Source organism: Elaeis guineensis, chromosome 6 (genome assembly GCF_000442705.2).
Source record: "Elaeis guineensis isolate ETL-2024a chromosome 6, EG11, whole genome shotgun sequence".
In the NCBI taxonomy this organism is placed as follows: domain Eukaryota; kingdom Viridiplantae; phylum Streptophyta; class Magnoliopsida; order Arecales; family Arecaceae; genus Elaeis; species Elaeis guineensis.
This window is the reverse complement of record NC_025998.2, coordinates 120,346,550-120,363,538: the sequence shown is the minus strand read 5'-3', so window position 1 is coordinate 120,363,538 and position 16,989 is coordinate 120,346,550. Positions and strand designations below refer to the sequence as shown.

At 36.9% G+C, this 16,989-nt stretch overlaps 1 protein-coding gene across 1 annotated transcript; it reads right to left on the bottom strand.

Moving 5' to 3' along the window:
- Positions 1 to 13,351: 13,351 nt before the first annotated feature.
- On the bottom strand, positions 13,352 to 15,405 carry LOC105046743 (uncharacterized). The gene is made up of 2 exons (XM_029265353.2): positions 14,510 to 15,405; positions 13,352 to 13,795 (listed from the first exon to the last, which is right to left on the bottom strand). The coding sequence occupies exons 1-2, from the start codon at positions 15,138 to 15,140 to the stop codon at positions 13,470 to 13,472; spliced, it is 957 nt and encodes a 318-aa protein (XP_029121186.1). The 5' UTR covers positions 15,141 to 15,405; the 3' UTR covers positions 13,352 to 13,469.
- Positions 15,406 to 16,989: the final 1,584 nt, after the last annotated feature.

Sequence of the window (16,989 nt, the reverse complement as noted above, 5' to 3'; positions counted from 1 at the left end):
TTAGCCAAATTAGACATGCAATGCCTAGTATCCTTAAATGCTAAAGTTAATGAGACTAGTTGGCTTTGGCATCGTAGACTTGCTCACATTAGCATGCATTCTCTTTCAAAATTAATTAAGAAAGAATTAGTTCATGGCTTGCCTAAACTGAATTTTGAAAAAGATAGGATTTGTGATGCATGTCAACTAGGTAAGCAAACTAGAGTTTTATTTAAATCCAAAAACATTGTTTCAACTTCTAGACCATTAGAGCTTTTGCATATGGATTTATTTGGACCAACTAGAACCACAAGTCTAGGAGGAAAATGATATGGTTTTGTAATAATAGATGATTATTCACGTTTTACTTGGGTTTTCTTTTTGGCACACAAAGATGAAACTTTTCATATTTTCACTAAATTTCATCGAAAAGTCACTAATGAAAAAGAATTTTCAATTCAAAATATTAGAAGTGACCATGGAACTGAATTTGAAAATCAAGACTTTGAAAAATTTTGTGATGAGAATGGAATCGACCATAACTTCTCTGCTCCTAGAACACCCCAACAAAATGGGATAGTTGATAGGAAAAATAGAACCTTAGAAGAAATGGCCCGTACCATGCTTTGTGAAAGCAACCTTCCAAGATATTTTTGGGCGGAAGCTATTAACACAGCATGTTACATTTTAAATCATGCTTTGATCAGACAATTTTTAAAGAAAACCCCCTATGAACTTTGGAAAGGAAGAAAACCAAATATTGCATATTTTCATATTTTTGGCTGCCGATGTTTTGTATTAAATAATAGCAAGAAAAGACTTGGTAAATTTGATGCAAAATCAGATGAAGCAATCTTTCTGGGTTACTCCTCTACTAGTAAAGCTTTTAGAGTTTTTAATAAAAGAACTTTAGTAGTTGAGGAGTCCATTCATGTTGTCTTTGATGAATCTAACGATCTTCCTTCAAGGAAGAATGAGGGTGTTGATGATGCAGATCCATTAATAGAAGGTATGAAGGAGATCACTCTGAAAGATTCAGCCACTCCAGAGGACAAGGAACAAGAAGACAAACAAGATGAGATAGGTGAGGAAATTCAAGAACAACCTCAAGGTACAAATGACCTACCCAAGGAATGGAGGTATGTTCACAACCACCCTAAGGAGTTAATTATTGGTGATCCTATGCATGGTGTAAAAACTCGCTCTTCACTTAGAGATGTGTTTAATCATTATGCTTTTGTATCTCATTTTGAACCTAAAACTATTGAAGAAGCTGAAAAAGATCATAATTGGATTAATGCAATGCAAGAGGAACTTAATCAATTTGAAAGAAATAATGTTTGGACTTTGGTTTCAAGACCTAAAAATTGTTCAATAATTGGCACAAAATGGGTCTTTAGAAACAAATTAGATGAGCATGGTAATGTAATTAGAAATAAAGCAAGATTGGTTGCTAAAGGATATAATCAAGAAGAAGAGATTGATTTTGATGAAACCTTTGCACCAGTAGCTAGATTAGAAGCCATTAGACTTCTACTTGCATATGCTTGCTTTATGAAATTCAAATTGTTTCAAATGGATGTTAAAAGTGCATTTTTAAATGGATTTATTGCTGAAGAAGTTTATGTAGAACAACCCCCTGGATTTGAAAATCATGCCTTTTCTAATCATGTTTTTAAATTAAATAAGGCTTTATATGGATTAAAACAAGCACCTAGAGCATGGTATGATAGACTAAGCAAATTTTTACTAAATAATGGTTTTTCAAGAGGTAATGTAGATACAACCCTCTTTATCAAAAGAAATCAAAATGATATGTTAGTTATACAAATTTATGTTGATGACATAATTTTTGGGTCTACTAATGAATCCCTTTGTCAAGACTTTGCTAAGCTTATGCAGGGGGAGTTCGAGATGAGCATGATGGGAGAACTCACCTTCTTTCTCGGACTCCAGATCAAACAATCAAAAGAGGGAATCTCCATCACCCAAAGCAAGTACACCGAGGAACTACTCAAAAGATTTGGAATGGAGAACTCCAAACCCATTGGCACACCAATGAGTCCCTCATGTAAGCTTGACAAGGACGATGAAGGTAAATGTGTAGACTTAAAATACTATAGAAGTATGATTGGATCATTATTATATTTAACTGCAAGTAGGCCTGATATCATATTTAGTGTTTGTTTATGTGCTAGATATCAATCTAATCCTAAAGAATCTCATTTGAATGCTGTTAAAAGAATCCTTAGATACTTAAATGGTACTCAAACTTTAGGGTTATGGTACTCTAAGGACTCACAAATAGATTTATTAGGATATTCTGATGCTGACTTTGCTGGATGTAAACTAGATAGAAAAAGCACAAGTGGAACTTGTCAATTTCTTGGAGTTAACCTAATCTCATGGTTTAGCAAGAAACAAAATTCGGTAGCACTGTCTACCGCTGAGGCCGAATACATTGCAGCCGGAAGTTGTTGTGCTCAAATCTTGTGGATTAAGCAACAACTCGAAGACTTTGGAATTAAACTTAATGAAACACCAATAAGATGTGACAACACAAGTGCCATAAATCTATCTAAAAATCCTATTCAACACTCAAGATCCAAACATATTGAAATAAGACATCACTTCATAAGAGAACATGTTCAAAACAAAAATATAATTCTTGAATATGTTTGCACCGAAAATCAATTAGCTGATATCTTTACAAAGGCCCTTAGTGAGGATAGATTCTGTGAAATTAGGAGAAATCTAGGAATTCTTGATCCATTTGCCTGAATTAATTTTCAAATTCCAATGATTTATGGTCAAAATTTCCTAAGAGCTCAATTTCCAATACCTTTCCTGGTCCCAAAAGCTCAAGTTTTTCATTCTAAAAACTCATCTTAGAGCTAAACTCCTTCTCCCCAAATTTCAAATTTTTCTGGAATTTATTCATATTTTTCTGATTTTCTGAACTTCATGAGTCGACCCCCATGAGTCGACTCAATGGCAAACTTGTAATTCCCAGCAACTTCCAACGGGCTGAAGGGTTTATATTTTGAATTACTGTTCGTGAGCCGACCCTCACGCTCGTCTTCCTCCTTCCGAAATCCATTCTCCCTTCTCCCATTTGCTCCATTTCCAAGGCTTAAGCTTGTGGAACTCCTCCCGCCTCCTCTCCACCGCAAATCGCCACTCGGAGAAAGGTTCTTTTGTGACCTCTTCCCTTGTTCTTCACGGTTGGAGCGTGCCCTAGCACTCCACCGTCCCTCTCAAATCCACTCTTTCTCTCCTCCAAAACCTCAAATCACTGTCTTGTGATCCTTCCTCCACTCTCTCACTTGCTCCTCAAGTCTCCTCGCCTGGTATTGAAGAGGGTATGGCACCAAAAATGAAGCTTCCCCAAAGGAGAAAGTCTGTCCGAGAACTTGAAGAAAATGTCAGAAAGAAAAGGCAAGCGGCATAGTCCTCCTCTGCTCCCACTCCAGCTTCAGTTCAAGGTCCTTCACAGTCCTCTCAAACTCCCAGTAAGAACCCTCTCTCAGATAGAAAAGTAGAAACCGGAAAAACATTGACTTCCGGTTCTTTGAAAGTGAGGGATTTTCTTTAGCAAGTAAGATCAAAAATCAGGGATGGAGCTTTTACTGTTCACTCAAAGAAGTCACCTTTGTTGACCTTGTTAAGGAGTTTTATCAGAATCTTATTTATGGAAATGGGTCAGTAACTTCAACTGTGAAAGGGATTGATATCTGTCTGGATCCTGTCATTTTAGGAGAGATTTTACACTTACCTAGTGAAGGTTATGCATACATGGAACTCCCCGTGAAAGAAGAAGGTATAAGTGTTATACTTGGAGGAACCTACCAAGGGAATTTGAATAAACTAGAGGCCAAGATTTTACCTATAGAAATGAGAATCTTACATCAAATGGTCACAAAACTTTTCTTCCCTAGGAGTGGTAGGCACGATCTTCTGTCAGGCAGGGACATATGCATTATGTTTCACATTATCACAGAAACCCCTCTAAACCTCCCAGCACTTATGATAGAGGCCATGAGAGAGACTCTGAACAGATCTAAGGCACATTTGCCTTATGGTATGGCCCTGACTAGAGTTTTCAGGAGGTTTGGAGTTAGTTGTGAGGGGGAGGCTCCCACCAAACTGTCTCATGTTGATACCTTCAACCTACACACCTTGCATCGAATGGGGTTCACAAAAAGTGGTGGTGGTTGGATCAGGGGAGCTGAGGAAAGAACAGAAGAAAGAGCAGAAGAGAGAGCAGAAGAAAGAGCTGAAGATACAGCAGGAGTCAGAGCTGAAGAAGAAGAAGGTCCATCATCTCCTGTTCATGACTTCAGGGCAGCTTCACCAGATATACAGTTCTTTCTGGATCCAGAGGCTGGCCCTTCTGAGTTTACCAGGATACCCACACCTGTGCATCAGCCAGAGAGCAGAGCACCTCCGCCAGAGTTCACACTGTCCGATTATCAGATTGAGCGGATTGCACAGCGTATGGTCTCTTTGATGTCGAGTCAGATGAGCAGTACTTCATTTGTACCAGGGGCTACTTCTACTGATCAGACTTTGACTCCCCACATCTCCACAGTATATCAGATGATGGCAGATCAGTCCATGAGGATTCAGCAGCTTGAGGACACTGTACTGAGACTGACTGGCAGAGTTCTCGAGTTACAGGGGCAGGTCTTCGATTTGGCACACCCTCAGCCTCAGGAGTCTACGATTGAGGTCACTGATCTCACTGCAGAGGCCGGCAGACTCAGAGGAGCTCTTGAGGGCAGTTATGAGTTACTGAGGAAGGAGATCAGAGGATCAAGTGAGCAAGCTACTACTCAGTTCACTGCACTTCTCCAGGCTGTCTCCAGGGCACTGACTGTACTTGATCCATCAGACTTACCCTTTCGTTCAGTCCCTAGCTTCTCAGCTTCTCAGCCACCCAGTTCCTCCCGTTCGCCTGCTCGTGCCAGTACTTCCACTCATGCCAGAGGCAGACGGGGTAGAGGACGCATCTCTGATCCAGATCCATCTGCTCCTCATCACATTTCTGATGATTCTGATCATTGATCATTTCTAGATCCTAGGTCTTAGTGTTTAGTCCTCTCTAGGATCTGTATTTTTGGGCCATGTATTGACATGAGCTAGTTGACTTTGTATGATACTTTTTATATTACAATCTATGTACTGAAACAATCATGCTTTACCTTTGGAATGATGATTATCTTACTTTGGTTATATATTCTCTTTTGTGAAATATTGTCTTCTCTTTATGGTATTATCATTTTATGATTGCTGTTAATAGTTGCTTCATTAAGGGGGAGCAAACCCTACAAGAGGAGAAATTAAAGAATGCTTCAGAAAAAGGACTTAACCTTGTTTGATGATGTCAAAAAGGGGGAGAAATTAAACACAAAGAAATCCATCAAAAGCAAACACTACAAATTATGAGAAATTAATACATTGATAATTTTAAGTACAAATGCTAAATATACTGCAAATAAGTACCTTTTAAAATTACTCATACTCTGATTTGCTGTAAACCATTGAATATGCTTTGATAGGCTTTCAAATTCCAAACCCACTCTGATATATTGAATACATTGCTCTAATACTTTGACAATTTTTTTTTACTACTCCGATACATTACTCAATTTTACTCTGATACATTGAAAAACTGTTTTTATTACTCTGATACTTTGCAAAATTTTTCTCTGATACTTTGTAAAATTGTTTTCCCTACATGATACATTGCAGATTTTCATTTCTCTTGCTCTGATACATCTTAAACTTTAATGATCTAATACTCTTTCCAAATCAACTATTAAATATGCTTTGGCACACATGACTAGTTTTGAGAATTGAGAAAATTTTTTTTCTTGCTCTGATAATAAAATCAAATTTTCTGCTCTAACACCAAAACAATAATCCAATGAGCATATCTTCCAATCTTTAAGCAAATGGACAAACCATTTATGCATACAACCATTTGTATCACATGCCAAAAGAATCATACTCTTTTCAAGCATATGCACCTAAAATACAATCTGTTGAAATTCATGATTTAGAAAAATACTTTTGTTCAAATGTTTTGTCATCATCAAAAAGGGGGAGATTGTTGCTCCTAGATTGATTTTGATGACTACAAAACAGTTTGAAGGGATACAAATATTTTTTATTTGAAAAAGACCTTATGCTCTACAGGGGCAAAATTGTAATTTCATCAAAACTCTGATTTGATAGCATCATCGTGTAGAACAAATGATATGTAATCTATTGGTGAAAGTTTCATGGTTTTTGGACTTATATTTTTGGAGTTATGAAGGTTTGAAGTTCATGAGTCGACTCATGAGTCAACTCATGAAACTATGAGCTGATTGGCACGCAAAGATTAGCCATGGCACGCTGGTTTTCTGGCTTGGCACGACCTGTGAGTCGACTCATGAGTCGACCCACAAGGCATGAGTCGACTCATGAGTCGACTTCTGCTGTTTTGGGCCAAGAAAATCCAGAAACCAAATCTCTGGACTTTGCAACAGAGGTCGACTCATGAGTCGACCCCTGAGGCATGAGTCGACTCATGAGTCGACTCATATGATGGGATTTTCCTGTAACGGCTAGTTTTTGGCCAGATTTGGTTGCTTTTTAATGCTGCTTTTTGTGCTCTAACGGCTCTTTTTCTGCTTAGTTTGTTTTTCCTTGTCTCTTAAGGCTATAAAAGGTTTCAAAAGGTGGAAAACAAAAAGGAGAGAGATCCAAATATCCAAGAGGCATTCAAGTGATTTGAAAAGAAAAAATCAAGAGCATTCAAGAGGGCATTCAAGTGCATTCAAGAGAAGGTTTTTCAAGCCAACTACTCAACATCATACAAGAGCTCATTTAAAAGCCTTCAAGAAGCCATCAATCAAGCTCACCAACTCCTCAAGCATTTACTTCATCTCTCATCCACTTTGAGGAAATCCAAGAGGGACTTCTTCATTTGAGTAAAGCGTATTTATTGTTATATTCGCTCACTTAAGGAGCTATTCTTGTACTTATTTATGCTCTAAACTGATTTTATCTTGTGAGTAATTATTTTTATTTTGGAGGGTTTTCAAAATAAGGAAAGGTTGATCCGAACCTGAAATCGGAGTGTATTGGGTCGGCTTGTACCCGGGAAACAAGTGGACTAGCTTGGGATAGCTAGTGTCGGAGTTTCCGACGGTTGTATTCGGGTTGAATACAAAGTATAGTGGATTGGAATTCCCAAGTAGGAGCTTGGGGAGTGGATGTAGGTGCAAGGTTGGCACCGAACCACTATAAATCATTGTGTTTGTGGCATGCTTTATTGTTTCTCTTTAATTCTCCATTATATCCTTGCATTCTTGTTTTAAGTAATTAATCTCAAACTAAAGTCTCTCTCCTCATTCATCAAGCTTTTGATATATAATTTTTACAAGTAATTAGTTAAGCCTAAAATTTTTAAAACCCAATTCACCCCCCCTCTTGGGTTGCATAGCTGGGCAACAATAATATCTCTAGAGTGAGGTCCTAAAGACTGCCATCAATATCTTAAATAGAGTTTTTAATAAGACAGTTTATAAGATATCTTTTGGGTTGTCGGTTGATAGAAAGTCTAGTACTAATTTTTCATGTCTAGGGCTATCCTATAAAGATTAAGAGGTATAAATCCAGCAATGAAAGTTTGGACTAGAATTGCTTGATGTTATTTAATAGGCTATCCAGATAATACCAAAGTATATAGATTCTATTGCCCTGACAAGAAATATAAAGATAGTTGAGTCTAATCATATCAAATTTCTAGAGTTTGATATGGATAATTACATATACTCTTATATTGGAGATATGATATTAAAAAAAATAAGTTATTATTCTTATCTTATTTATCCAAAAAAATATCATATTTCATCCTAGAAGGATAGTGGAAGAGCAATATTAGATATATGAATCGATTATAGCACCTCCATAGCTAATTAATTAATAAAGTACTAGTAAAGAAATCACATAAAAAAAGAGGAAACTCATCATTTCTAATGACCATTTGATTTATTTAGATGAGAATGACTATACCATTGGCCATATAGTTAATTCAGTCTTATGTGATCAGACTATTACATATTCTTAGTCAGCTAAGTAGCTGGAAGCTATGTATGATGAAATGTAATTTATAGTTAAAAATAAAGTATGGGATCTGGTAGAATTATCTGAAGGTTTTAAGTTTATAAGGTATAAATAGATATTTAAAATTAAAAAAAAAATCTAAAGATAATATTAAACACTTTAATGCTAGATTGGTTGCATAAGGATGCATGGAAAGGGGCATAAATTACAATGAAATTTTTTTTCGATCTGTTGTAAGGATTCTTTAAGTGTAATCATGGCACTGATAAATCATTTTAATCTAGAGCTTCATCAGAAAAATTTTATATAAATCAACCATAAGATTTTATTGAGAGTTGAAAAAACATATAGTATACAGATCTAAAGGATATATCTATGATCTTCAGTAGTCATCGAGGAAATGATATCTTAAGTTTGATGATATTGAGCATTCCTTAAGACTTACAAATAATAAAGTACATAAATATATGTATCTTAAGATCAGTAGGAGTAAATTTCTTTTCTTTATCTTATATATGAATGTTATTTTCTATTGTGGCATGAGATCAAACTTTGCTATCTAAGGTCTTTGAGATGAAAGATCTTAGAGAAGTTTTATTTATATTCAGTATTAAGATTCATAAGAATAGTCTATGATATATTAGGGTTGTCTTAGAGAGCTTACATTGATTGTATATTGAATGAATTTGGTATGTATAATTATAAATATGGAGATACATATGTGGTCAAGAGAGATAAGTTCATGAGAAACCAGTGTCTTAGGAATAATATAGAAAAGAATCCATAAAGAATGTGTCCTATTCAACTACGGTTTGTAGTTTCATATATGCAAAGATTTATGCCAGATCGGAGATAGCATATATGGTGAGTATATTTTATGGATATATAACAAATCCGAATATGGAGCATTTGAGATATAGCTAAAAGGATATAAGGTATTTATAAAAAATCATAACAAAATGTATGCTAACTTTTGAAAGTCTGATTATCTTGAGGTGATTGAATATTATGATTTTGAATTTTGCTGATTGCATGGGTTGCATGAAATTTGATTTTATTATATTTTAATAATAGTTGGAGAAGCTATTTCTTAAAACGATTTAGGATAAATTATGTCTGTAGTCCTTAAACTATATCAAATTTTTTTAAATTATCTCTAAACTATAAAAATCTAAATTTTAGTCCTCGAACTTTTTGAACCATTTTAATATTGCGCTTCGCCCATTTTCGATGCCTTTCTCGCACCGAAAATCCTATGCGGCAGTAATCGGTGCTTACATAGCTCCGTTCATTTGAACAAGTGGCACTGACACTGACTGGACCATTTTTTTTCATTCTTTTTCTTCTCTCTACCCCCCGCCCCCCACACCAGCTCGCCACCCATGCATCCCCGCATTTCTCACTCCCACCGGCCTGCCCCTCCGGTCGCACCCCCGCCTGCTCTGGTGCCGGTGGACGTGCCCTATCGTTTCTCCGCATGAAGGGAGAGGAGGAGCTGCTCGAGCTCCTTGATGAAGTTGATGGCCCCACCGATAATGGAGGTCTAGTTTTCCTGCAGCCAAAAACAACATCGTTAAATGAGGAAACATGGATGGAATTGGTAGAAGATGAGAGAGAGACAGTGAGCATACGCATTGGACGGAGGAGGGGGGCATGACGGCATGAAAGGCGGCGAAATGGTCGCCTCCCATCCTGTTGAGCCTATGGGGGGTCGCAGAACCCACTGGAGGGGGTGGCGGTGGCAATCAGGGGGGCACATGGGGGTGGGGCAGGGTAGGGAGTGGCCGGGGGGCACCAGCGCACAACCCATTAGCATCGGGGTAGGCGGGGGTGCAACTGGAGGGGGTGGACGCTAGGGTCGGTGTGTGTGCGGCTAGAGGGGGTGGGCGGGGTGGGCGCCAGGGCAGGAGGGGGTGCGACTGGAGGGGGTGCGGTGGGGTGAGTGCCAGGGTGAGAGGGGGGGTGTGCATCGAAGAGGGCGGGGGTGCAGCGGGGGTGCGGGCAGATAGGTCGGTTCGGAGGAAGGAGAAGACTCCTGTATACAGGAGACTTCTTTGTTCCTTTTTTTGAATGCTTTGCGATTCGTGTGAGACACCAATTGAGCTTGATTGTCCACGTAAGCACCAGCTCAGGGCAAAAGAAGTAAACTGATGAGAGAAAGTCGTCGGAAATCGTCGGAAGGGCAATATTAAAATGGTTCAGAAAGTTCGAAGATCAAAGTTTAAATTTTTGTAGTTTAGGAATCATTTAAAAATTTTTGATATAGTTTAAGGACTACAGATATAATTTACCTTAATATTTAAAACAGACTCTTATGGTATTTTATGCTATACTGGTAGAGTTTGTGGCATGTTAGGAGTTGCAAATCATATTGTTTAGTTGAGAGACTTCATCCCAGGGCTTATAATTACTGATTTTATCTCAAAATTATTTTAGATTTATTATGATAATAGTACAGCTATATTTTTTTGAAAAAATAACAAAAATTTTCAGCACCTCTATCCATATAGAGATAAAATATCTTTTGATAGTCAGAGATTTGATTAAAGGGAGACATTGTAATTGAACATATAGAGATTGATGTAATGCTAACAGACCTATTGACCAAAGGACTTAGATTCACTATATTTATTAAACATGTGAAAAACATTGGTTCATTGAAATTTGTTGGTATACTTGGTTAGTGGGAGCATTATTTTATTGAACATCATATGGATATTATAAAGCTTTTATTTTTATTAATTTTATAATAAAATATTATATTTACATTTGTGTACATATAGTTGTTTGTAAATGTTGTTTAAATGAAAATCTTAAGCATCAAGGTGTTGGTTAAGCATAAATGAATTGTTTTATATCGAATTCTTAAGCATAAAGGTACTGCTTAAGTATGAAAATATTTCTTATATTGTAATTGATATCGTTGATATCATGATTCATCTTGAGACATAAAAGACTCATCTTGAGATATATGATGAAATTATGACATAAGCTTAAAATTGTTGTAGCTTTCATTGGAAAGCATAAAGGGGTTTCATTTGAAACCATAAAGTGGTCTAATGATGAGCTTTGTATGTTTTGATCAAATGGATATAAAGTTCACACTATATGCACTATATCACTGAAATCTATGTCGATAAGGTTATCAACATTTGTAACCATAGAGGGGTCTAATATCAATAAATAGTATGAAGACTGCCGTGATTTAATGTTAGTGGTTTTAGCGAATCAGATTTTGACTAAAGATATTATTCATTCAGGACATTTACATATATGGCCACATGAGATGCACTTAGCCCGAGAGACGTTTTCAAACTATATATATAATAAATATATTTTCTTGAATAATAAAAAAAGATGTCTTAATCAATATCGCTTAAGTGGAAGAATGTTAGAAATTCTCATAAGGTAGGCTTCCATTGATTATAGACTGATTTTTCATTCAGATTTATTATCAAAAATATGGGCTAAGTTGTCATTTGAATGAATGGTTAAGGAGCTCATGATTATCTGTGATCATATTATTTTGGATCCTATCGTCTTAGTTATGTGATGTAGCAGATATCGGTGTAGACCTGATCGATTAATGGGCTCTGTGATGGATGGACCCATTAACATTACTAACTTGACTAGGTCTCTACTCCACTTATATATATATCCGCCTGTAGAGAAACTCTACAGCATCAAAATCTGTGTATTTTTTGGATGGACCTATCCTATTGAGGAGATAAATATAAGGTGGAGATAGAGAGGAAGATCTATGCCGTCATTGTTGATTTCTTTTTCTACAGGATGCTGGTACTGCGATCGTTAATGGCCGCTTAGGGATTTCAAGGTATGATTTATTAATTGGATATTATTATTGACTTCTTAAAAGATTTTCTTGTGTTCTAATCTTCTGCATGAGATCCATGAGAAAATTTTCTTCAATAAATTTCCCACAATTTAGTCCTATATACCTTAGAAGGAAAAGATCTTGTTGTGGACAGGCTGCGAATCTCCTCACCAATTCACCTTCATATTTAGTGATATCCTCCCACCCTACTCGGTTGCTGAATGTTTTTATGCTAGAAGTTCTTTGCTGAATTTTCTGTAACAGGCTTTTTCCTTTCTTTTAATCTTGTACGTCCGTAACATACACACTCCCTTATTTTGATAAATTCGGATGCCTTTTGCCTCCCTTTTCATCAAAAAAAAAAAAAAAAGTTTTATTGGCCATGCATGATGGTGAAGAATGTGACCAGAGAGAACTAGGAGGATTTCAAGCTGACTTGCTGGGAAAGTGGATGATATTATTTGAGAGATTAAATTTCATTCTGGTTATTTCTTCTAAGTATGCTGATGAAATGCTATCATAGTTTGATACTTTGTCTTGATTCATTTCTACATCTCATAAAATAAACTAATGGGAGAACCCTTCTTTCTCCTTAAAAGAAGCCTCATGTATGCGAAAGGACAAACATTAACAAGAAAATGTATGTATGTGAAAGGACAAACATGTGGAGAGAGAGAGAGAGAGAGAGAGGTGTTTATTCTGAGAAAGAGATAAACAGAGAGAGCGATATGCATGGCATATAAGGTTGTAAGGTAGCAAATGGCCATTGGGAAAGTGAGTAAACAGTACTTGTGCATTTGCTAGTTTCTGTAATACAAAAACTTCTGGAATAGAAGAGAACGTGAGAACAATAAATCCTCTGAGTCGTTTCAGAAGAACCACAAGCAAATTACAGTGCCACCATACGGGTAAAGCAAGACAAATCACCATTCAAAGAAACTTTATCCGTATCTGTGCATCACCAATCACCATCCTCACCAAATCCATTGAAAACTATTCTGATGGCATGACTGTAATTGTCTCAAGGGATTCCTGTGACCATCCTTGACTGCCCCATCTGCCTTTCAGGTACTTGTTTGTACACACACAACAGAACAAAGCATCTCTGACACCAGCATAAATGACATCTCTGCAAGCCTTTTCTTATTCAGAAGCATATTAGAATTAGATAAATGGGCTGATCAACGACCTAAAGACCAACTGTTCCACCAAACAATTTAATCTTATATTTTTTTTGGATGAAAGTCTAACCTTAAATGTTAGCTTATAAGTTTATAAAATATAATCTAGAAATTTCATTATCTTGTCATGTGCTACTCGCAGAGAGCATCTTTCTTTGTCAAGCTTTTCTAAAGAAATCATGACCTGAAAGTTGCAGCAGAGATTCCTGTAAGCTCAGCAAGATTAATCATTGGAAGTGGCAATGGTTGAAGAAAGGGAGAGGTTTCACCAAAAGTGAAATAAGAAACATAAAAGGGTATTCATCAACATACAATGGAAGAGTTTTTGGTTACAATTTATGGCAATTTTTCTATATTTACTTTGGAGCTGCTGGACCCTTGTCAGCAAGGGAGCCAAGGATTGAGCTGGCTAGCTGGTTGATTGCAGTAGCCAGGCCTTCCATGGACTGGATACTGATCTCTGCCTTTGACTGCTCTATCTTGGCCTTTCTCTCCTCTATTCTCATGAGATCCTTGTGCCTTCTTTCCTCCTTGTCTTCGCTAGCTTGGAATGCTTCTGCTAAAATGGAAGCACTTTTGGAGATTGCTGAGCTTAGTTTATGGGAACTGTTCTTGCTGCTGCTTCCTTCTCCTCTTCTCCTCTTCCTTTCAGGTGAGTTTGAATGCTCATCATCATCAGAATCTGAGCTATCACAGATCTCCAACAAATCCAATGGAATCAAACAAATGAGTGATTGTAGAAAACAGGGGGAAGGAAGATTTAGTTAATGAAAGCAAGAGTTTTAGGATTAAATTTAGCACATATAACTCTACTATAGACTTCAACAAAAACACATGGAATCAAAGAAATGAACAGCTATAAGGTGAGACAATGGATAAGGGTGAGTGAATAAAAGCAAGAGCTTTAACATTAGGCTGGCAAACTAAACCCTAATCTAGATAAGATATTTGTCAAAAGAGTTGAAGAGAAATAGTCATTTCTATCATAAGTTGATTAGAATAAAAGAAAATCAGCACTTGAAGTGGAAGAAGAGGAAATAAATTGCAGTTACTAAATAATAAAACCCATCAATGCATGAAGAAAGTGAATGAGAAATCCACCAAACAATACTAAACTAAGGACATGTAAAATTTAAGGGGTGCATGTAAAAATTTTAAAAAAATCTAAAAGTTTTATTAAGAAATTTGCAATTAATTAATTTCAGAAAATGAAATTGGCAATTAATAAATAGAAGAAAAGATTGTCAAATAAGTGGCCCAGAAGAATAAATCTACAAGAATTCATCTTGCAGCACTAACATAAACAACCATAGCAAATGGCTGTATCAGTCGTATAAATTAACTATATATTGCGAGAGAGAGAGAGAGAGAGCGAGAGAGAGAGAGAGAGATTTACCTATGGTGCCTGCTGCTTGTGCTTGTGGGAGCGCATGAGTAGGAGATAATGGTGGTGGTGCTTGTGAGGTAGGGCCTGGCATCACTGGAGGCAAGGAAGCTGAGATACTTCCCATATGCCCCTCTTCTCCCCCTAATTCTGCCATGTTAGAAGTACTACCACTCACTCCTTCAACACCCCTTCTGTCCACCGCCTCAATCAAAGCCTCATATATCTCAGGCAAGAGATTGGAGGGCAGGTTCCTCTCCTTCCTCTCATGCCTCTCAAGCTTCCAATAAGACAGCCTATCACCTTCTTCCACTCCCAAACTCATGTCATATGCTCTCACCTTCTTGAAGTCCCTCATGAGGTTATCCCACCTGTCATTGCACTGGTTTTGGCTCCTATAGCAACCATATCTCCAACAATAGTCTTCCACCCATTTCCACCTCATCTCTGACGGTCTACTGCTACTGCTACTTCCACCCTCCCTCCCCTCACTCTCTATGGACCTTTTCATCCTCCTCTCATTGTCAATCTTCTTTGCCTCAATCAAAACCATTGTCTCATTGAGGGTCCAGTTCCCTTTTCTGTACTCCCTCCTCCTCTCTTCTCCTCCCACCACCGCAAACATGGTGCTCTTATCAGCCATATTCCCCTTGCACCCAACCCTACCAGCCAACAAGGCTTTCCATTCTTTCCCTCATCTTCTCCTTCTCCTAGGAGGCTTGATTTGATGTTAATAAATGTTGTTGCTCTTCAAACTTCAAACCTCCAAACTAGAATCAAAAGGTGGAAATCTTCATGTAATTTTTGTTCTAAGGCTATGGATTGCATGCACATAAAATATCAACAGAGGAGAAAAGAACAAGGCATGAGGAGGAGACCTTTTAGCTTTTCCTTTTTCCGCTTCTCCCCCTTTTTATGAGCTTTTGATATGATGTGGGTCACACTTTGAGACTCTCAGACTTCAAACTCTTTCTTTAAAGCCTACGACCTACTTATTGGTGCCACCCCACCGGAGTGAGGAAATGGACTCCATGTGTGCTTCTTACAAATATATATATATATATATATATATATATATATATACACACCTCTAGATAGGGTTTGGGGGTACATAATCTAAGGTCCCAGCTAGCATCATTGGGTTATAGAAAATAAGCCAAGATCAAAAGAAAAAGCCAGGCAAATCTACTTAGCTGACAGCTTCAACAAACCCAATAGATCTCCATACATAGAGTGATTAGCTTTTTTATTTTTTTTATAGCATCACTAGTTTATTATATATATTATGTAACATCACTTTTTTGCATGTATATAATTGTGATAATTTAGACATCTTAGGTAATTCCATTTGTATTTTTCTTTTTCGGGGATGCTGATTAAATGAAACCGACAACAACATGGACTTAAGGCCTATTTGTTGCATCAACTTATCCACGTTCAAGGTTTGAGTCATGCTGACGGAGGTATTGTTTGCCAAATGTTTGATCTAAATAATTCTGAGAGGAGATTCTCCCAGCTCATTATTCTCATGATCCAAAAGAAAAGAAAAGAAAAGAAAAGCAAAAAAAAAAAAAAAGCAACCATGTTCGTTGTATAACTTGAACATGAAATGATGAAACAGGAAAAAAAAAAGTTCTCTTAAGGTGACAAGGCATCAATTTCTTTTATGATTAATGTTTGACTCGTGTGTCTTTTTCTTCCCAGACCATAAACACCTTATTGATGGAAAGCTCTGTGCATGGGTATTGTCGTGTGAACAGTGTAAGTGATATCAAGTGATTTTGTCCCACTCAGTACCCCCTGCGAGGAAACTTTGCAAAGGAGACATTTGCTTTGCCGTGATGCCCGTTAGATGTTGGGCATTCAGATTAATGCTGGTACTCCAATCTTATCTTTATTATTCCATTTTTTATAAATTATGTGATTCATGCATTCATCTGATAGATGTAGCACTCGTTTATGCTTGTGATCCGATCCGCATCCCCTCTGATACTTGATGCTGGTAGTTTAATGGGTGGTGCGGCTTTGAATTAAATAGAGCAACACAAAAACAATGAACAATTCTCAATAACAAATAGTAGTAAATAGCAATTGTGAGAACTATTTGATATTGGTAGCTTAACAAATAGCATAGCTTTGAATTAATTGTGTTATGCAGCTATTTTAAAACATCATAATTCTCCCAAACAGTTAATAAGAGAGCATCAACTCACGTCTGCCCCTCAGTATGTGCACCCATAAACATGATCTTATTATCTTATACGTGTAGCTATACCTGTTAAGATTCTATTTAAAACCCAGACTCTTGGATGGATCTAAGAGTGTATAAGCACCACAAGAGTTCTTAATCTATCTGATATGGGACTACTATTTTTCAATAACATTAATGCTAATCTTTTTTTCTTTCCACTTATTGCAAAGAGTTTGGTAAGAGCTGTCAGGCATGAGATTCTATCTAAATCATATATATATATATATATATATATATATAT